At 38.6% G+C, this 23,172-nt stretch overlaps 1 protein-coding gene across 4 annotated transcripts in view; it reads right to left on the bottom strand.

The window, feature by feature from the left end:
• GNAQ (G protein subunit alpha q) overlaps positions 1–23,172 on the bottom strand; it is a 327,552-nt gene that overhangs the window by 86,335 nt on the left and 218,045 nt on the right. For all 4 annotated transcript variants that reach the window (XM_033237036.1, XM_033237037.1, XM_033237038.1 and 1 more), the window contains one exon: positions 14,847–15,001. In XM_033237036.1, the coding sequence (XP_033092927.1) occupies positions 14,847–15,001 (155 nt within the window). The remainder of the gene's footprint in view (positions 1–14,846; positions 15,002–23,172) is intronic.

The raw sequence follows: 23,172 nt of genomic DNA, 5'->3' as shown, positions 1-23,172 counted from the left end.
AACAGATTACTCATTGCCGCTCCATACTAAAGCACAGATGAGTGTTAGCACAGGAGAATTTAAGGAACCAGTACATGAAGTGGGAAATTACCTGTCACATTGCTTGGATAAGATGGAATCAGGCATATACCTGCCACTAGAAAATTTTCCACTTAAAGGCGTTAGAGGCTACCCTAAAAAAAATTGTCAGTGGTATCACTCCTAAGTTCAGGGTACTGAACTGAATATCCAAGACATTCATAGTTGCAAGAATACTTTTTCCTCTTCATCTTTTCAATGTCAGTATAGATCACAGAGAATGACAACAACAGCATAACAACAACTAACACTGAGCACCTGCTGCCTGCCAGGCTCTGTTCTGTCTGTTCATCGCCCAGGTATCAACACAGATCACAGCAAAGAAACAGCCATTAAAGATGCTTCATAAATTTCTGGTTAACTTAAAAGGAAGCTACAGTTTTTGCTTGCCATTCTTTTTGCTTTGCCTCAGTTGAATGACAGAGAGAAAGGCTCACTTTGCTTGGGGTAAAAGAGTTAAATTAATCTATCTTAACAAAAGAAAAGACTAAGAGGAACTGTATGTAGCTCTGCTAGTTGCAACCCACATCATCTAGAACCAAAAACCAAACCAAACAAAAACCCAAAACAAGGCAAAGAAAAACAACAAAACCTCCAACTAAACAAAAGACATACAAACTAGTTTCTCCTAGAGTAAAATCTGGGGAGTTGAGAAGTTATCCAGGATTGAAGATATGTTACAGACAATTTATGAAGCAGGTAAAATTTATAGGCCACGAACCGCATTTCTGGCTGGGCGCAGTGGCTCATACCGGTAATCCTAGCACTTTGGGAGGCCCAGATTACTTGAGGCCAGGAGTTTTTGAGACCAGCGAGGCCAACATGGCGAAACCCCATCTCTATTAAAAATATAAAAATTAGCCAGGTGTGGTGATGCATGCCTGAAATCCCAGCTACATGGGAGGCTTAGGCATGAGAATCGCTTGAAGCCGGGAGGCAGAGGTTGCAGTGAGCCACCATTGTACCACTGCACTCCAGCCTGGGCAACAGAGTGAGGCTGTCTCAAAAAAACAAAAACAAAAACAAAAAAACAAAAAAAACCCCGCATTTTTCATTGCCAAGAAGGGACCAAAGAGCTGCTGCCCGCATAACCCCCAATCCCATGCAACTCCCCTCACTCTGGGCTCACGGGACTCAGCACATCTCTGTATCTCACATTTGCTAGAGAAAAAAGGCACTTTGTTCCCCTAGAACTAGAGTTCTAGCAAGATAAGAGTAGAACATCCTCATTTGATGGTCCTCGTCACATACTGAGAAAAGGTAATAAAATAATCTCTTAACTGAATTGTACTTTCCATTGAAGCATTTTCTATTCTGAAAAAAAAAATCTAGTGGAATATGAGGGATGGGTTCTTGTTAAATTATTCCATTCATTCAACCTTAAAAAAAAAAAACAACAAAAAACCAAGGTCTGAACAAATTTATACTGTAAATTCAGAGAGTTAATTATAGCCATAATTTGTTTTATAGGAATAATTCTGAGTGGCTGTGGAGGTCATTCTCAAGGGTGTTGCCATGGTGCCAGGCACAGGTACATTTCCAAGGCAATGTATGTGTAACAAGTATCTGGCAGTGACTCTCTCCTGATGTCAGGGAGAGGAAGCTCCCATGTTTTACATAGGTTTGTTAAGTATCTAGGAGACAAGCTATTCATGTTAGAAAATGGGAGATTTAGCTTCTTAAACCTACCTTACTCCAATCCCTCCATGGGGATTTAATGACTTTTCACTGTGCTGAGATATTATAAATTATTAATTTATAATTTTATTTAAAAAAATAAACCCCGAACTCAATATTCTTCCACGTTTGCCCAGTTAGCTATGGCCCTCACACTCGGTGGTGAGGACCCACAAGTGCCTTCGTCCACGGCTGTATCAACAACACTTAGCCAAGGGCCTGGAGCACTGCAGGTGCTCAGCATGGACCCAAATTAAAACTATTTTATGGGAAATGCTGTAGCGGTTAGAAAGGCAAAAACACAGGAGAGAGGAGGTTGTTAGCTATCCATCCTTACGAAATTACTTCTCTTGGCTATTACTGGCCTGCATGATGTAATAACCAAGTTCGGAATAAAAATGTCTCTTGACAAAGACAATAGAGAAAGAAAAAGCATTATTTAACTTCATTTAGTAGATTTGCTTCCTGCTATTCTTTAGGTCCGGGCTAGAGAATGACACAATGTATATGTCCATTTTATATCTGTTTCAAGCTTTCAGGCCTTAGCATTCTGTCTAATACAGTGCAAACTGAGGAGATGGGACTTTATCAACAAGACATTTCTGACACAATCTTCTAGATGGAAAAAATAGGTTTTTGATGGTTTTCAATGAAAAGTGAGGGAACACAGACACTTGTGTATTAATGTTTCAATGATTCCTTTCTGACCATAAGCAAAATGCAGAGTCACCTGGAATTAAACAACATATTTTGGCAATGACATCATGGTAGATGCTACAGATAGAAAGATTTATTGGATATGATCCTTACCTGCAAGGAGGTTATCAACTTGTGGGGAAATAAGGGTTACATAAAAATAAGAATGGTGAGATTTACAGAGATGAAATGAATCTTTGTATATTTTGGATACGGTCACTTTCTGGCAACCTGTTCAAACAATCTCTAGTCCTTGATGATGATAATCCTCAAAACATTCTTTTGTGTAGTATGGCTGCACTGCATGAAAGACTTAACAGAAATCATGCCCATTAGTTCACACCTTGTAACAGATAAATTCTTCACATGTTGAACTTCAGGATAATCTCTGGCTGAAGAAAACTAAATTCACAAACAGGACATAATCCACTACTTTAAATGATTAAAATACATGACAGAAGCTTCAACTTCTCTAAAATAATATGCCCAAATCAATAGTATATATAACACTTTCTCTCTTATATATGTTTTAAAAAAAGATTCCACTTGTTCCTTAATTTTAACATTTTATCAATAACAGTTTTGAGTTGACCTTCAAATTAATTTATGCTCCCACTTGACATGAATGAAAACTGATTTTAAAAAGTATCCTGTTTAAAATTAAAAAGAAGCCCCCGCCAACCTACGACTGGAAGAGTAACTGAAAATCTAGACGAAGAATAGCACAGAAATTAAAAATTCAAGTGCTTTGTTTTCTCTTAAATGAAGGAAACAAAAAATTAAAATTTAGAGGTATGAGCTGGCAGGTAAAACATATCACATTACAGCTAGGGTTAATACATTTTATAAGCCAGGTGTGGTGGCATTTGCCTACAGTCCCAGGTAGTTGGAAGGCTGTGAAGCAGAAAGATTGCTTAAACCCAGGAGTTTCAGGGTGTAACCACTGCACTCCAGCTTGGGCAACATAGTAAGACCCTGACTCTAAATACATATATTAAAGTTAGAGGCATACAACCCTCAGTAATTACACCAAAAGGCAAAAGGTACCTGTGGGTAGTTAAGTATGAACAGAAATCTCTGAAATGTCACACAAATCAGACCAGACACAATAAGATAAATGAAATAGCAGCTTGGGGCATTCAATGTAGCATGACATGGGATGTGTGTTGGAGGTTGGGGAGCTGTTTAAGCCCCATGTAAGGGCCTCCCATGGAGAGGCTGCATTTATAACAAATTTGCGGTTCACACCAAATACTAAGATTAAGTCATGGCACAGAAAATGATTCTGGGTAGGTCTTCACATTTTTAATTATTGAAAAGAAGGTTAGCAAAATGAGGTCGACTTCACTTAAAAAAAATTAAGAAGACCTCATTGTGAGAGGAACAGTCTTTGGGGAGTTGAAGGCTAGATCATGCCATGAGATGGTATCTGACACTGTCAAAAGCACTGGAAGCTAAAGAGAAATCAGAAACACACAGTTACCGTGCAGTTGCTATATGACCACAAAGGTCCAAAGGAAAAAAGTGAAAAAAAAATTGTAAAGTGACCTGCAAAAACAAATGAACAAGTAACAGTTTTGCAAAACTGCTATCCTGAGGGGACAGTCAAGGAGAGATTTTGGTTGCATGACCTACTCTAGTCCCTTCCTCATCTGGCAAATCCTGTGGCAGATGGGAGCCTGGCTGGTAGTCTGGTTAGGATGGTTAGCGGCAGAAGATTGCTTACTCCACAAACACTTCCATCTCCTAAAAAGCTCATTTTGCAGAGAACGAATCAATTTTCCTTTTTCCTTTTTGATACCTGGCACACATGTTAGAGTTCAAAGATGTGCAGCCTTTATTAACAGGCATTCTGTTCATAAGAAGTTTACTTTATTTTTTTTTTTTTTTGAGATGGAGTCTCGCTCTGTCGCCCAGGCTGCAGTGCAGTGGCGCAATCTCGGCTCACTGCAACCTCTGCCTCCTGGGTTCAAGTGATTCTCCTGCCTCAGCCTCCTGAGTAGCTGGTATTACATGTAAGCACCACCATGCCTGGCTAATTTTTTTTTTTTTTTGAGACGGAGTCTCGCTCTGTCGCCCGGACTGGAGTGCAGTGGCCAGATCTCAGCTCACTGCAAGCTCTGCCTCCTGGGTTTACGCCATTCTCCTGCCTCAGCCTCCCGAGTAGCTGGGACTACAGGCACCAGCCACCTCGCCCGGCTAGTTTTTGTATTTTTAGTAGAGACGGGGTTTCAGCGTATTAGCCAGGATGGTCTCGATCTCCTGACCTCGTGATCCGCCCGTCTCGGCCTCCCAAAGTGCTGGGATTACAGGCTTGAGCCACCGCGCCCGGCCGCCTGGCTAATTTTTGTGTTTTTAGTAGAGATGGGGTTTCACATTGTTGGTCAGGCTGGTCTCAAACTCCTGACCTCGTCACCTGCCCACCTTGGCCTCCCAAAGTGCTGGGATTACAGGCATGAGCCACCGCGCCTGGCCAAGCAGTTTGCTTTTAATACAAAGTTGCAGGTTCAAAACAAAGATCACTCGGTGATATCAGGTGGGTTATAATCCTATCGTTTTTGAAAGCTGTTCAAGGGAGACCATTCTGGAGGATAAAAGAGAAGTCTTTGAGATTATGCATTTCAATTTCCCTCTACCAAAGAACTAACCCAATCTAGAAAAATAAGATTTTTAAAACTAAATTAAATATCTCCTAAAAAGATTCTATCACTGTATTTGGTAAATAGTTTCATTATCTTATGAATCTGAAAGTCTGATGTAAAGAGAACACTAGTGCCAAATAGGGAAAGGGCCAGACATCTAAGTGTCTGCCAGACAGATACCAGGGCCAGGGCTGGGCTCACAGCAATAGATTCTCAGGTATAGTGCTCAAAAAAATAAATCAACTTTGTAATTGAAAACGAAAACAAAACAACAGCAATGAGAGAGAAAGAGAGAAAAGAAAGAAGGAAGTCTTTTTCAATTTGCCTATTTGGCTTTGTTAATTTATTCACCTTTTATATATGACAACTGTCAAAGCTATTGATTAATTTTGATACAATTCTAAAACATATCAAGAAATAGCTGAAGGTTACTTTTTAATTCTGGTCTGCCTGCCTTGAAATTGGGTGGTGATGCTTAATTCAGTTAATTTACACATATTTATTGGGAATCTGTTATACATTAAACTCTAATGCAGTGTGTTAGATGGAGGGAGACTGGCACAGAGAACTGGTACAAAATATGTTAAAATACCTTCTTTGCCTTTAGGGATTTCAGTCTACCTGTGAAGCAAAGAGAGCACCGATGAATCAATTAAGAAACAATTAAGTGCCAAATTGTGAGCTGCTAATGATGAATGCAACAGGAAGGGAGAGATGATTATGAACTGTAGTCACTGGAGAATAGTGTGCAGTAGAGGTGGGGGATGGGTTACTCTGTGCAGGCAGAATGGGATTTGAACAGGCAGAAAAGGAGAGATGAGAAGAAATTAGGAAAGGTACAGAATTTCCTTTTTCCTCTATCATTCGTTCAACAACTTTTATGGAAAGTCTACAATAAGCTAGGCCCTATGCTTAGGCTGAGCGTGAACTACAAAGGAAAAAAGACACAAATCATGTCCTCAAGGAGATTATAGTCTGGCAATGAAGATAAACGTGTTATAAATAACCATACTACAATGCCGATGTAATGTGGGTCAAAAGAGAAGTTCCAGTGATTGCAGCCAAGAGCAATGAGCAACAGGTCATACTGATTTAAGTGGGTGTCCCGTGGTCATGTCAGTTATGTCACCTTAATTTGGATATTGGTTCTGTGAGATTAGAACTTTCGTTTTGACAAGGAATGATCAGGTCTGGAGAGCTGGTCATGCTAACATGAGTTAGTGTAAACTAATTATAAATCAAAATTCAATTCATTATTTTAAACTGAAAAGACTTTAACCTGGTAATGAACTCAAGAATACCAGAGTCAGCAAGGCTTCTTGGGAAGTGGGGAGTCAAAAAAGGTGCTGAATGACCTTATGGGTTACATGAAGACAGCAAGATTCTTTGGTTCCCCTGTGACTGGAAGTGGGATGGGGTTGTCTTCTAGTCATGTGCATGTTCTATTAGCCCTCTTACAAAAGACTGTCACTCCTATCTCTGCTTCAATTGATTGCTAAATCCTATGAAACCCTCTCATCAGCTGCAACATGCCACCATACCATACCAGACACTACGAGTCAAGCACATATGACACATAATCCTTGCACTCAGAAGCCAAATCAACTCAATGAACATTTCTGGTCATTCATGCCACTTTTAGTGCTAGACATGCTTTGTGTGGCATTTAGTGGTACTTCCAGGAAATATGATCTAGAACTTTCTGTTGCTCACTTCCTACCAAATATCTCATTGTGCAAAGCGGTATTTCTAGAGGACTGCTGAAGGAATGCAGTCCATCGCTTCACTCAGTACTCTAAAAGGTATCTCTGGGTTAATTCAGAGCATCAGAGTCTTAAACTAGGTTTTATCTAAAGGGCATAAGCAGAATGCTACTGCATTTTAATAGTCATTCTTCACCTCTAACAGGGGTTTGAATTTGTGTGTGTGTGAGAATGAAAATCAGACAGTTAATATAAATATTTTAGGACTTTTGGACCATATGATCTCTGTTACAACTATCTGACTCTCCTGTTGGGTCCAAGGCAGCTATACACAATTCATAAACAAATGAGCATGGCTATGTTCCAACCAAACTTTATTTATAAAAATAGGCAGCAGGCCAAATTTGGCCTGCAGGTTCGCTAATCCCTGTTCTACTAGGCACATCATCAACCTTATTAAAGACTGTGGAAAGGCCTACAAAGAAGAGGCCAAACTACTCAAAGTCCAAACAAACGTCCCGCTAAAATGTGAGCAAACAGCAAACTCACTTGCCCACATCCACTCTGCCCTTTAGGCAGAGTGAACAAATGATAAACTGGGGCTAATCCCAGCCCTTTTTCCTGTTCCTTCTCTGTAATAAAGGTTAGAGGACAGTTAAGCATATCTAAGCCTTATCTTTTTATCTCCAAGAGCATTCTGAGAAGGGAATAATAAAGACCACATCTTAGAATCATCAGCATTCACTGAGGAAGACAAATGCAGGGCTTTTTGTTTGTTGTTTTACTAAAGATTGGAAAACGTGGCCCACTAGATAACAAAACATGAAGAGAATTAAATATGTCACTCAAGTGAAAAGAATGACACTTTTATTATTATTGTCACTCTAAAAAAGAGCAAACATATGCAAGGTCAATGCCCTCTTCTGACCTGGCTAAATATAGCATTTTTAGTAATTTAATCATGTAGAGAATAATTTCTCTGTTCATTACATTTCCAGGTAAATTTTAAGGTGTCAGGTTTTCACGTGACTGCATAGGATAATGACTTCTCAGATAAAGGGAGTCTACTGCAGCAGAATCAAAGGACTTCAGAATTTAGGAGGAGAATTTAAGCATTACATATCACATGTAATCCATGTCTGAGGAAAGTGAGGCTTAGTCAATGCCCCCGAGGTAGTGAGTAGCAGAGGGAATTTCAGCTGGACCTTGACCTAATATTCACACCACACAATGGTCTTATCTGCCTTCAAAAGCCTGGAGTAGGCTTAAACTTTTTCAAAAAAACTGTCAGAGGAAAGTGTGGATGGATACAACAGCCAAACCAATATACCCTGGACTACAACTGTTCGACTCATCAGTCAGCAACTTTTTAGCAAGGTACTTCCTCTTCAAGAAGGACTGGCCCTAAGTCAGGTGGATGTGTGTTACCCTATCCTTGAAATGCCTTTTGTTAAATTCAACATGGCACATAATATACTGGTGCAAGTTCATAATCAGACTCAAGAAATGTAAGCATGCGTTTAGAAGGTGAAACTCCAATGTTGACTTATGCCAAAAAGCCAATCTACTCATGTTCTTTATGGGCTCCGGATCACGTGGAAATTTCAAGAAGGTGTCTGATCTACCCAACTCCCTGGAGGGGAATTCGGTGAAGTAAGATTAGAAATTATTTGGTCTCTTAAGGCAAACACAGCTACAGTAGATTAGCCAAAGCCTGCATATGAGGCCTTTTCTCACTATATGCCAATGTGATTGAGACTTGTGTCCTCTGGTTAATGTCAGGGAGATTTTGGTAGTGTAGGCAGTGACCTCATTTGACCTGATGTCTCAGTATATTAAAGTAGGTGGTGAAATCTAGGGGGAAAAAAGTGAACCTATAACCATCTGTTTTTTGTGCTCTTTAATCGTTTTCAGAGCCTTCAGGCTTTTTATCAATAACAAAAAAGTTAATAAAGTAATCTACAAAACTCCCTAGGATCTTAGAATGCTTTTTCTTCTTTCATTAAATAGAATTGGAAGAATTCACCAAATTAAGGCCAATTGCAAATGTATCCACAACTGCTTATCCATTATCTGGAATTTCCCATCTCCTTGGTTCTATCATTGCTGCCTGTCCTTTGAGTCATCTGATTACTTACTATGATAGGCAAGTTGGCTAATCAAAGTAGAAGGGAAGCTCAAATCATTTTATTGTGTCCTTCTCACTGGTTCCAGTAAAAAGGGATGGGCTGGATTTTGGGGAAGAGGTCGGTTGAAAGATAAAGACTGTAGGTTAAAACAAAGAAATAACATTCCTGAATTATTTGTGACTTAGAACATCTTCCATGTTAGTACGGATAACTGCTGCTTATCTAAACATGGCTAACTTTTCATAATGATAACCAAAAACCTGTTGGGTTTGTTTTCCAGTCAATTTTATATAATTTTCCTTCTTGACTTTATAAATATGAAACTATCTGTAGACAATATTGATAAAGATTAATAATTTGTTCTTTATGGTAAGTGATTTATAAAACACCTAATCATAGGTATTTATCTACTGATTCATCTGTCTACCTATCCATCTATCTTATCTAAAAACTGTCAATCACCTATCTATCTACCAATCATCCATCCATCCATCCAACCATCCATCCATCCTATGTGAGGTTGTATTTCAGTGGTTAAAAGCTTGGGCTCTGGAAGAAGCAAATTTGAATTCAACTCCTACTGCATTCACTTACTGAGTATGTGGCCTTGAACAAATTATTCAGTCTGAATCCTAGTTTCCTCTTCTGTTAGATGGGGATGCTAATAACTATCTACCATTGCAGGTGACTTTGAGGATGAAATAACACATGTCAATGACTAAGCACAGAATCTAACATATAGTAAATATTCAGTAAATAGCAGCTATTATTGTCTTTAATAAGGCTTTTCAGATCCCAGACCTTCAACAACAGCAGGAAACAAGACTTGAATGCCTTCAGTTCTGAACCTTCATAATCTGTAACAGCCAAAGAGAGATGGTGCCTATACCACGGTCATTAAAATGGTAGAAATTACCCATCTATTATTTCATGAAATAATCACTTGTGAAAGTCAAACATGAGCACTGCTGTCAGGAACTGAGGGTAGAGGAGAGAGGCACTTCAGTAAATGTGACGACGGAAATAAAAGACATATGCACACAGTGTTAAGACAGATGACATAGTGACTTACTGTCACTGGTGTTGGTCAAGGCTTTCAGAAAGGGTGACTCTTGAGTCGGGTCTTAAAGGATGAATAGGAGTTCATTAGAGAGAAAAGAAGACAGGCACGCTTGGCCTCTGCTCCCAGTATTTTTTGTAAGTCGCTTGCACTGAATCTCACAACCACCAGAGTTGTGGACAGAACTGCTGTTACACGACAACCTTTAAGCAGGTGTGTGTGGCAGGGAGATTCTCCTAATACCAGAAACTTAGATGTTATATATTCCCTAAATCTACTCTGAAGACCTGCCACTAGAGACAGGCAGCGCCAAAAGAAGCTGGTCCTAAGTTCAGAAATATTTCTGTAAGGTGGTGATATTCTGAATAAGAAATTAGGTCCAGAATAACAATGAAGTACGTTTCAATTATAAAGATAGGAACAACATAGAAACCCTATATGAAGAAAAGGAGGCAAGATAACATACTGAAGATGTACTAGGGTAATATACACAAAAAAGTCAGAAAGGAAAAGGGATAACAATTATCTCAAATATAGAGAAAGGAATTATTCTGAGTTATTTGTGAACATGATTTTTAGTACTGGGAAATCCGTAATGTTTAATATATGGGACCTACATCTTTGCCAGTGCTGTCATCTTTGCCAGTTCCTGGAGCATCTGCTATGACTACGCTGGAGAAACACGTGGAACACAGCAGCAAATGAGTGACTCTATGACACCCAGGTCCTATTTCTGTTGAGAGGTTTACCTGGCTAAGGAAAATGTAAAGTGTCCACTACTAAGACGGTGAAGAATAAAGTAACTAACACTCAGGCCTCCTGGCACGGTGGGATTAAGGCAAGTCAGGCAGGTTGCTTGGGCACTGACGTATACGTGGTGCCAAAACATCCCCGGAGGAGACCTGAAACGTGGGTTCAGTTAACTCTGGTTTATACAGACAACCCCTTACATAACTGGCAGGAATACACTGATTCTACTCCCTTGGAAGTAAAGAGAGTATTCTACAGAAAACGAAAGAAACAAACCTCCTTCCCTCAGTTTCACTTAGCTAAGGTGACCAAACGTCCCTGCCTGTCCTGGAGAGTCTCAGTTTATGCCTGCTGTTTCACTATAATTATTAATACAGACTCCTCTTTCTCAATGTGTCCTGGTTCAGATGATTAATCAAATAGCTGAAGAGATAAAATCTTCTATGCAGAAGAATGCTAATGTAGACCAACTGATACACCAACTGATAAAAGAGGAAAATAATTATTTTACGAATTCCAATGGAATTATTAAATCTGGCAAGAATTATCAGTTGGAAATAAAACTATCAGATGAAGAGCTGATGAAGAACTAGAGATTGCTCAGTGACAAACTAACACGACAAGAGACAAGTAAAATACAACTTTATAATGGAGAGTGCCACTACCCTGATACTGTGGTAAATCTTAACTTCATCCACCATGGGTAAACAAGGGTACAAACATCACTTATAATACATTCTAGTCACAATGTTTAACTTGAATCTAATAAAGACTTTAAATGTAACTTCTAATTTATAGTAAATCCATGAGATACAGGAGCAAACTAAATCATACTATGAGAAGCAATCAGGCAAATCTAGGCCAATCTCTTGAATATGCCAGTGAAATGCAAAATGGGTCTCTACTAGATTAAAAGAACCTTAAGGGACATAACAACCAGATGCAATGTGAAGTCCTGAAATCAACCACCTCTAGAGGACATTTTGGAAGAATTTGGGAAATCTGAATATGAACTGGGTATAGAATGATAAAAAGAAGTTAATTAATTTTAGGTATAATAATGTATTATTATTTAGGTAGGAAAATGTCCTACTTTTTTAAAAAAAGAGATACATACTGATACATCTAAGGATATAAGTACATGTTGTTAGAATTTGCTTTATTACTTCAGCATAAAGTGTGGTTAAAAAAGATTTAGGTTATGTATGTCTACATATATATATAAAATTTACTTTTATTTTTTATTTTTATTTTTGGAGATGGAGTCTTCCTCTGTCGCCCAGGTTGGAGCACAGTAGTGTGACTGATCTCAATCATGGCTCACAGCAACCTCCGCCTCCTGGGTTCAACCAGTTCTCCTGTTTCAGCCTCCTGAGTAGCTGGGACTACAGGCGCACCCCACCACGCCTGGCTACTTCTTTTGTATTTTTAGTAGAGACGGGGTTTCACCATATTGGTCAGGCTGGTCTCGAACTCCTGACCTCAGGTGATCCACCCACCTTGGTCTCCCAAAGTGCTGGGATTACAGGTGTGAGCCACCATGCCTGGCCCACATATATATAATTTAGAAAATCAATGTATCCTCATTCCCACTAGGGGAATGTGGAACTATTTAAAGAACAATCATTTGAAGGAGTTTAGATCAGCCTGTGCTAGATGGCCGCATGTTTTGGTCTTGCTTTATCATAAGGAGTGTGCTCGTTTCTATGGCAGACTAAGCCTGCACTGACAGAACTCTAGGACAGCAGCTTTCCCCAGGATCACGGCACGGACAGGTCTGGAGAAACTGTCTAGGAGAGCTCCTGCCTAAGCAAGCTAGATGTGGCAGCATCCAATTCTCATACTAACTAATGGTTCCATGTCTAGAAATTCACAAATCTAAACTGAGGGTATGTCATCAGAGATATGATGAAGTCTGGTCTCAAGAACATATCCATAGTCCAATACAGGTGTCCTAGGTGCAAAGAGGACTCTCTCAGAAGGTCCATCCCAGGAGGAGGAGGCAAACCCTAAGGGGGGAGATGTAACTCTAGTAAGCACATAATTACCAGATACTAGGGGCCTCTGACTGCCCAGTAGCAGGACTCTCTATAGGGAGAACAGTTACAGATGACAGGTAAAGAGTAGACCAGGTAGGGAGGGGAGGAGATACGACTGAAACTAAAAAGATAGAGCTTAGAAGAAAAATGATGCAAGGTGAAGAATTTATCAGTAAATGTAACTTGGGGGGCTCTGACGGCCCAGTAGCGGACTCTCTGTAGGGAGAACAGTTACAGATGACAGGTAAAGAATACAACAGGTAGGGAGGGGAAAAGATAAGACTGAAACTAAAAGTTAAAAGATAGAGGTTAGAAGAAAAATGATGCAAGGTGAAGAATTTATCAGTAAATGTAACTTTATAATGGAGATGAGTTAGTCTTAAAGGCTAGGGCAAGACATCACAGTAGCAAAGTGAGAAACAGAGAGGAGTTAAGAGAGAGCCAGAGAGATTCAGAGCTGAGGGTGGAGGGTAAATAAGCAGACAGGAGAGACACAATGAATGGCAACAGGGAATGATGGATGAGACACAGCAGCAACATGGGGAGATAGATGGAATTTGAAATGGCAAAAGAAACAGAAGGACAGAGGGGGCAGGAGTAAAAAAGACAGTTGGTCAAAGGTTGAAGGGGCAGAATTTAGAACAGACAAGAGCTGAATGCATCTTTTTCATCTCTGTACTCACTGAAACTTATACAGTGGGAGCCCAGGAGGAAGGAACAAAGGGACAAAGGACAGAGGGAGGGAGAAAAGCCGAATGGAAGGCAAGCAGGCAGGAAAGCAGAAGAGAAAGACCAGAAATGAGAAGAACTATATGAATGTGTGGAAGGACGATGAAAGGAAGAATGAAGAAAGCACACATTTCAGAGGCTCGCAAGGGGGTTAATGCTAGTTAAAACATTAACTACTACAAATACAGTGTTCATGAGCATTGTGCCACACTTCAGAATGGCATAATTCAAATTTACCATAAGAATACAAGAAATAGTTTGATCAGGCAACATTTCTGTGGCTGATGTGAATCATATCTTATATAAATGCCTCGAATTAAGAGTAAAAGCATGACAATTTTACTGAAAAAAACAGTCATATAGCTCTTAGAATCTTCCATGTACTTCTGAGTGATGTCAAGCAGCCTATCAGGGCCTCTTATTTTCCCCATGGGCCCGCTTTCAGCCAGTGGATCACTTTATCATATGAACTGGCATAAGGCTGATGATTATTTTCTACCCATTCTTCTGTCTGCCCAGAACCAAAAAACAAGAGGCAGATGCTGTATTAATGTAACTAATGTAGACAGAAACCTGGCTAAATACTACCAAAAGAAAACTCGGTGTTCAGGTGCCTGGTTATCTACATTGCTGACTACATCGATCACATTAATCCAATGATTGCCAAATCTTTATTTCCTTTCTGTTAGGTGAGATTTATTGCAGAGAAGTAACAGATTTCTAGGATGCAAATCTTTCCCAGGAAATGAGTTTGAATGACAGCTCACAAAATAATTCTGGAATTAGAAATTAGACTCACATGCAATTTTCATGCAAAGGAAAACCTATCCATCAACATAATAGTGGTTCCCAGAAAGCAGTCAAGTTCTGGATCTGAAAACTGGAAACCAGGAAGTCTGATGTTTTAAGAAGCCATAATCAAACATATTTTTTGTTTGCAGTTGCTAATGTGTGTAGGTGTTTTCTAGCACATGAATAAGATTGGATTTTGTATCAAAAATTATTATTACAAGATTTCAAATCACAATGGCATACGTGAGAATTGCTAGTTTGCAATTTGGGGGAGGAGATAGGTTGGTGAAATCAGATTCCTAGAGTCTTCAGTTTGTTTTTCAAACAGAAAACAGTGAAAGAAATATTCTCCCTGACTCATGATACTAGTCCCTGATAATCTAATTTAGATTTATGAGGTTGGCATAAGTTCAATATCTATGCTCCCTAACTTTTGAAGTTTGAATCGTGTATGACATACACAGGACAGAATAAAGAAGTTATGATAATCACAAAACCTCCACATGGAAGTAAAGAGAAAAATCCATAGGGCCTCCTGGAAAGATACTCACTATTTGGTAGAGTCAGATAATTGATATTCTCGTCGTCTATCATAGCATTCCTGGATTCCAGGATCATTCCATAAACTCTTTATTGCATCTACATATGGATTCTCAAAAGCAGACACCTTCTCCACATCAACTTCTCGAACTAATTGTGCATGAGCCTGTTTAAATAAAAAAAAAGGCAATTTTAATAATCTACTACTTTCCAAATTTTCTTTGCTTTTGCTTTGCATATTACATTACATACAATTCAGGTAACATCTTCCTTCATATAGTGGTCTTTAAACTGGTTTAAAATAAAGTCATGTTTCATATATTTTGTTTTGCTTAGCGAGAACTCAGTCCCAAATCTTTCCCTCTAGAGTAAACTTTGACGTTACTTAGATTTGATTAGAGGAAACTAGAGGAAGGTGGCATATTCAGCTCTCCCATCAGAACAATGAGAAAGTTATGCTTACACATACCACTATTTTTACATATTATCATAATCCTAAAATATTATTACTAAAAGAAAAGGAGGCAGGAGTAATTATTCCTCTATGTTTATAGTTTATTATAATCTAACATATAATATAGCCAGCTTATGGGTGTTGTATGTCTAAACAGAAACTCAATCAGAATCCTAAACTAATCAGGATTAGCTTCTCTAGTTCACTTTTAGAATAGTGTGTAACACCATTAGAAGAACAATTAATAGTAGTAATTTAATCTGGACAACAATGACAATTACCTCTCCACTCTTATGCACCCAAACTTTCAAAATATTTGTTTTTTATCTGTCTTATCTACATTATCAGATTGAGTACCCCCATTCAATCTTTTAACAATGTAAAAGAACTTGGTTATATTCATTTAGCAGGAAGGAGATAAAGAGATTAAAAAATTTTTAAATAAGATTGCAATGAAAATATTTTATGGTCAACCCTCAAATTAGCCGGAATACACCACTGCCTAACAATCAAAATTAAACTAGGATTTATGGAATGCAATATATATACACAAAGTATACATATAGAAATATGCAACTAAACACAAATAACTAATTGTGTTGGACACTGGAGGCAGACGGTTGATAATTACTGAAACAGTACTGATTTTGTGCAGAAATACAAACTTCTAAACAAGGTTAGTGAATGGCTATCATGATGACATCATGGCCAAACTATTCATTTCACAGAATATTAAGCAGACAGAATGTTAATAAATGTAATCCAGTTAGGCCCTGTCTGGTTCCCAATTTTTACCTTCCTTCTCTTCTCTTGTGTGGGAACGGCCCCATGCCAATAGACTAATCTTGACTTAAGGTTTTAGGAAGCTCAACACACTGAGACTGAAGAAATCACCTTTCTTATTTGTTCTGTTCTGTGACAATTGGATCTAGTAACTGAGAAGCCCTAGCGCTTGCTGGTATTCTGATTTTGGAAAATGAATCCCTGTAGCTGCTTTCTGTCCTGAGTCCCTGTGTAGGCAACCTTCCATGTTACCCCACCTACGCTCTTACCAGCCTGGAGTCCTGTTCCTGAATCCCACGCCAGGTGGGGCCCACCTCCATTATCGTTCCCCTCTGAGACTCTCCCTTTGAAAACAGAGCATCACTGGCCCCTCAATGAATCCCCACTGCTGTGCTCTGCCTCTTAGGCGTGTAATATTTGTTGTCTTTCTCTTTAATCATGGTTCAAGTTCCAAGTTCCAAGACAGGCTCAACACCGCATAATCAGGGCCTAGCAAGGTGCCTGGCAAGTGGCAGATGTTCAACAAATATTTGTTGGTTGGTTGGAAGGAAAGAAGGAAAGAAGGAAGGAAGGGAAAGAGGGAAGGGGAGAGAGGAAGGGAGGGAGGAAGGGAGGAAGGGAGGGAGGAAGGGAGGAAGGGAGGGAGGGAAGAACTGAACTACGCTAGAAATTAGGAATTCTAACTTCTAATTCTGGCTTTACCCATAACACTGGTCATAACCTTTAGGAGAAATTACTTTTCCTCTTTATAACTTAATTTTCTGTGTTCATAAGAAAAGGCAATTGAACCAAATCACCAAAGAGCTCATCTAGCCATAAGCTGTATGATTGTAAATATATAATGAATACATCTACAATGCATAGAGCATCAAAATGTTAAGACACTGTCCCTCTGGGAGCACCCAGTACCACTGAGCAAAACATGAACTTACTATATCACACAATAACCGTATCACACAATACAGGACAGAATGCAGTTACATATGCACATGAGCGATGCTGCAGGGGGGTGGCGTAAGTGCAACTGTGTATGGACTGAGGAGGTCAAACGAGGTGTCAGAGAGAAGATAGGATTTAGCTGGCGGGTGAAGATGAAGATGAATGACCCCTCCAAGGAAAAGCAGCATGGACAAAATAAACACAGCACTTTTTAAAAACTGTGACCGCTGTTCACAGTTAAAAGAGGCTACCTTCTTTTTACTGGGAAAAAAAAAAAATTGTCTTGTGAGAAAGTTTCATGTTGACTCTGAATTCAAATTAATCTCTACACTATAAACTTTTGTCTCTGCTATAAACCCATTACTCAGAAGTCAACCTCCACCAAAACTAAGAGAGAATATTGCCCTCAAAAACAGAGCAATCACCATGTTGCCTTCACCCAGGTTGGAATTTCTAAGTCACTTTTACTGCCTCCTAAGCTTTGTTATTTCATTCCATCCTTGCTGTTTTGGAAAATGACATTCAAATATAATCAACCATAATTTGCATTTATGTAAGAGCTTTCATCTCAGATTCTCTAAGTTATTTAAAAGTATGACAGCATTTTACAAAAGACATACAGATTTTTTTTAATTGTGCATATAAACGTTCCCAATAGAAAGGCAATACTCTCAAATTCTTGTTTAAAAAAAAAAAAAAAACTTCTGTATGTGGAAACAGTATTTTTTAGTACGTTAGAGTAGGAAGACAAATTAGACCCTTTTTTCTATTTGTCCAAATGTCAAATGTGAAATAGTAGTAAAAATTATAAGTAGTTATGCTAAATTAAACAATTATTAATGAAAAAGGCAATGATGAAAAGGAAAAAACTCAACTCAAATATTACAAATAACAAGTCAATTACAATAGACTATCCTGTTTATTTTGAACATTGTGCACAGAAAAGCAAGGGAGGGCCAGCTGTGCTGGCTCATGCCTGTAATCCTAGCACTTTGGAAGGCTGAGGCAGAAGGATCACTTCAGGCCAGGAGTTCAACACCAGCCTGGGCAACATGGCAAGACCCCATCTCTATTAAAAATACAAAAATTAGCCGAGCGTGGTGGTATGTGCCTGTAGTCCCAGCTACTTGGGAGGCTAAGGCAGCAGGATCACTTGAGCCCAGGAGTTCAAGGTTACAGTGAGCTATGATCACGCCACTGCATTCCAGCCTAGGTAACAGAGAGAAATACCATCTCTACCAAAAAAAAAAAAAAAAAAAAAAACCTAGTATGATTTAATGAATCACATAAACAAAACGTAAAATATAATTCTATTTCATTTTAAGTTACAATTAAAATATACTGGGTGGAAATATTTAATGATGAATGCTAGCTTTCAGAATTCTTAGCAAGCTGGTGGCAAGGCTTAGAGGGAACACTGTGAGAACTAAGTAGCTACGCTCAGGAACTCTGGCAGAATTCCAGGGAAAGACCACATGGAAACCGCAAGATGTGCCAATGTGGTAATGTCTTGTTTTCAGAATTCAGTCGTCATAAAATTCAGGTAAATCTTAGATGTGTTGATGTTTCCATGTTTGCTTCTGCAAAGGGAAGGAGGAACTGAGGTCCTACCACAGTGGGTCTTACCCTGCCCACAGCAGGCCAAGCCTTTAGGTGAAATGAAAAAGATCTCATAGTCACTTTGGAAGAATTTTCAAAATCTCATTAACAGCTTGAAGGCCGCTTTAGACTGGAATGTCACACCTACCCAGAAGTAGAAAGCCAAATGGTAATTTCCACATTTGCGGAAGCTCTTAGACACAAAAATCCAGCTTATTAGACCTGCTCTGTCTGAAGGGATGCCCAACACACACAGAGGACCTCAAAATCAGAAAAAGTACAAGCCAGCATCAGAGTTCATCTCAATTCTGAACTGCAGCACACATCTTCCTACTTTTTTTCTAAGTGCTTATTTCCTTTTGGCATTTGACTCTAAAGAAAAAAATCACAAACTCCTAAATGAACTGTGAAAAAAAAACAACCCTCAGCCTTTTTGGTTTTGTTTTCTTCTGCTCAAAGGAAGTATAGAGTGAAATGATGGATGCTGAGACAAGACTGACTGTGTTGTAAATCCACTTCCACCAGTACTAGCTGACTGTGATCTTGTACAAGTTATTTAACATCCTCAACCTCTGCTTCCTAATTACCTCCCTCTCATAACTCATTAAATGAATGTAATAATAGCACTTATTTTAGAGGGCTAAATTACAGAACACATATAAAATACTTGAAGAGCCAGACACCTGAGGCTACTAGTCATTTAAAATGCAAAAAAAAAAAAAAAAAAAAAAAAAGGAAAAATAGTACAAAATAGTACAAAAAATATAAACCATGGTACAAATACCTACTGGATTCTTGTGACACTGGGAAAGTCATTCAAGCCTAAATTTGCTCAAATGTGAAATTACACTCTGGAGGGCCTTATTGGATAATAGATCTCTTGAGTTTTCAAATTTGCAAATACTGCTTAGCATAAAATCTCCTGCAGAAAACTTGGACGTGAACTGTATTTATCAGACTGTTTCACATTTTCTGACTTCATTAGAACCTGAACAGCTGACCTTCTTTCAGGCACATTATATGCAGAGTGACAGTTGTTGCTGTATCTTTTTCTGAGCATTACTGCATAAATGACAAAGAACAGCAAAGTCATACTGAACTGCTGCTGGCTGGGTTCTCGTTGTGAGTGACTCACTCCCATAAAACAGCCTCTCCACATTTATGATTCAACATGTGGCTCAGCAAAATGAGAAATTACTACATGACACAGCCTTTTGAAGCCCCTCATGAAAATGAAAGATCTTCTGTGTGGAGTCTTTAAGTGGTAAGGATCCACTGTTTCTTCTTTGCTAAACTTCCACATCCTTCTTAAACTTGGCATTAGATGGAGACTACTGAATCTCAAATTAGTAATTCTGGGAACCACAGTAGCAAAGACGAAGAAACTTGAACAACAGCCTGACACCAAATCAGGTTTCAGTAATAACTCTGTCATGTACCAGCCCTGTGTCTTTAGACAAGTCACTCAACCTTCCTAAACCTCAGTTTCCTCATCTATAAGATGGAACAATTTGTTGTAGGGCTGTTAGAAAAAGTAAAAGAGATGTTTCTAAAATGCCTAGTACAAATATTATAATTACTATGACATATTGTGGTATCTCAAAAGTACCATTAATAATAAACTATTCCAACAAATATTTATCGCCCACGTGTTAGGCAATATACAAGACACCAATAGAGAATGTATGTTAAATACAATGTTCTAGATTACAATGTTAGAGAAGAAAGTTTATTAAACTGCCACAATCCTTTCTTTAAGACTTCACAAATTGATTTATTAACTCATTATTAAGTTTGTTCTTCTATCATTAGATTTTTATTTTTAATCTTCATTATGGTCACCAAGGCAATCAAAGACTACCGTCTTTCCCAAAAAATATTTGCTGGAACTATAATTCTCCTTTTGGTTTCGCTGGCCTATAGACTTTATTTGCGCATTCTAACACAGAATGGGGATTCCTTCTTGGGTAGAGGAAATACTCCTCCTTTACTGTTTAAAATTTTTTTTTTCTTTTCAGAGAACTCAATCTCTTTCTTGGCCCTACCACTACCATTTTCCGTGTAAATATTCTTCTATTTGGTTCTTTAACATTTTCCTTTTTCTTGTTTGTCTATAATGTCATAATTATCAGTATCAATGACACTGTAGGTCAGACGCTTGATGCAGCATGACAAAATCTACATCAAACACTTCCAGAGTATGTTGATTGATATAATTACATGATCCCATTACAAAGAATACTGCCTTCAGGTCTATAAAATCTTGGGGTACAATGTAAAATTTTGTACTCTCTGAAGTTCTACTATTATCTTCATAATTATGATGCTGTAGTATCCTAGTATGGGTGTTGTGTGTGTGTGTGTGGTGTGTGTGTGCGCGCGCGCGCGCGCGTTACTAATATCACCAAAAAAACTAGTTTATCTTCAGAGAGTTTATACAAAGTCACAGTTGATTTTAAAAAATTGAGGAGAGATTACTTTAAAGATATGTATATTCATTAAAATTCAAAACAATTAGGGTATGGTCTGTATGGCTACTTTCAAAGAGTATTTGAGGAACATTAATTATGTTAATGGAAAATTAAGTTAATTGGAATGTTAATAGTTATTTATTTGACAAATGGGTTCTGAAGCCAAAGTAAGAGAATGGGGAGAATAATGGTTATAAACAGTCAAACAGATGTCTGTGCTGCAGAACACAGGAGTTACAATAAGGCAGTGGCCCTTACCTAGAAAGGCGCTATAAATCCATGAGCCTAGCATTGGGGATATTATTGGATTTTCCAAACTTGTTTGACCATGGAAGCTTTTTTTGCCTCCAGATCTGTTGACGAGACTGGTGGTGTATTAAATCATGTTTTGAAAACACTGACTAGAGACTGAGACTCCTAACAACCAACTATAGGTTGATTTTACACAAACGAAACAACTGATTGACTGATTTCTCCCCATTTTGGCATAACAGGTAAATGCCTGCTTTATAGATTCATATCATCTTCATTTCTGAGATCACATAATGTTATGTGGTTCATTTCCTGATATTACATCTCAGAAAAAGCCTAATCATTTTAGTCTTTTGTAATGTCTGTGCTCCTACAATCTTATTAACCAGAGGAGTATGTTGCTGCTGGTTTGGAATTTTATTTTATTTGACAACAGGAAAAACAGATAAAGAAGATTTCCCTGTTCAGTTGGTAGAATTCAGACAGGTGAAAAAATAAAAAGAACAAGCTCTTCGATTAAAAAAAGGCCCAAATGCTCCCAAGAATTTCAGAGTCTTACACAGGAAATATCCTTCTGGAACATCCCATGTGAAATCTGACCACTGAAGCTTCAGACATTCAAGAAACTGTGTTAGGAAAAACTGAAAGTGAAAGGCTCACTTTCCCAGAATCTTGGGGAAGGAATGGAGCTTTTAAAATACCTTGCTTAAATGCCCCTTTAACGAGCAAGAAACTGTTCTATTAACAAAAATAGAGAAAGAAACAAAAGCAATACCTCTTTATCCTATGAAAAAGAGTAATGAAGCAGTCAGAATTTTTTTTTTTTTTTTGAGAGAGTCTCGCTCTGTCACCCAGGCTGGAGTGCAGTGGCATTATCTCGGCTCACTGCAAGCTCTGCCTCCTGAGTTCATGCCATTCTCCTGCCTCAGCTTCCTGAGTAGCTGGGACTACAGGTGCCCACCACAATGCCAGGCTAATTTTTTGTATTTTTAGTAGAGATGGGGCTTCACCATGTTAGCCAGGATGGTCTCAATCTCCTGACCTCGTGATCCATCTGCCTCGGCCTCGCAAAGTGCTGGTATTACAGGCACCACACCTGGCCTAGAATTTAAGTAGGAAGAAGGGAAGGAAAACAACTCACATCCTACAAGGCATGGTTTTTTGGTAACAAATTATATAATCTGTCACTTCAAATAAAGACCCTAAGTTTGAAAATATTATAGATAACAAGTGTAAAAAGTTACCTGGACCAGTGCTGAGAAACTGTTAACTTTCCATTGAGAGTATAATAAAATAGTTCTAGTCTACTATACACTTTTGAGTATAAAAAAGCTACCAAAATAGTTAATATTTGTATTAGCCTGTTCTATAAAGAACTGCTATAAAGAACTACCTGAGACTGGATAATTTATGAAGAAAAGAGGTTAACTGACTCACAGTTCTGCAGGCTGTATAGGAAGCATGAATGGGAGGCCTCAGGAAACTTACAATCATGGTGGAAGGTGAGGGGTAAGCAAGCACGTCTTACCATGGTGGAGCAGGAGAGAGAGAGAGAAGTGGGAGGTGCCACACACTTTTAAACGATCAGATCTCGTGAGAACTCACTCACTATACTATCATGAGAACAGCAAAGGGGAAATCTGTCCCCACAATCCAATCACCTCCCACGAGGCCCTTCCCCCGACAAGTGGGGATTACAATTTAAGATGAGATTTGGGTGGGGACACAGAGCCAAACCATAACAATGTTGTATGTCTTTAAAGTATTTATTGACTGGCAAATCTATCTTATTACATTGATATTATTCAAGGAAGTGTGTGCATTAAAATTTTTTTTTCA

Source organism: Trachypithecus francoisi, unplaced genomic scaffold (assembly GCF_009764315.1).
Source record: "Trachypithecus francoisi isolate TF-2019V2 unplaced genomic scaffold, Tfra_2.0 Lachesis_group16, whole genome shotgun sequence".
NCBI lineage: Eukaryota > Metazoa > Chordata > Mammalia > Primates > Cercopithecidae > Trachypithecus > Trachypithecus francoisi.
Note: the sequence above shows the minus strand (reverse complement) of the source record. Positions and strands in the feature narration are given on the sequence as shown.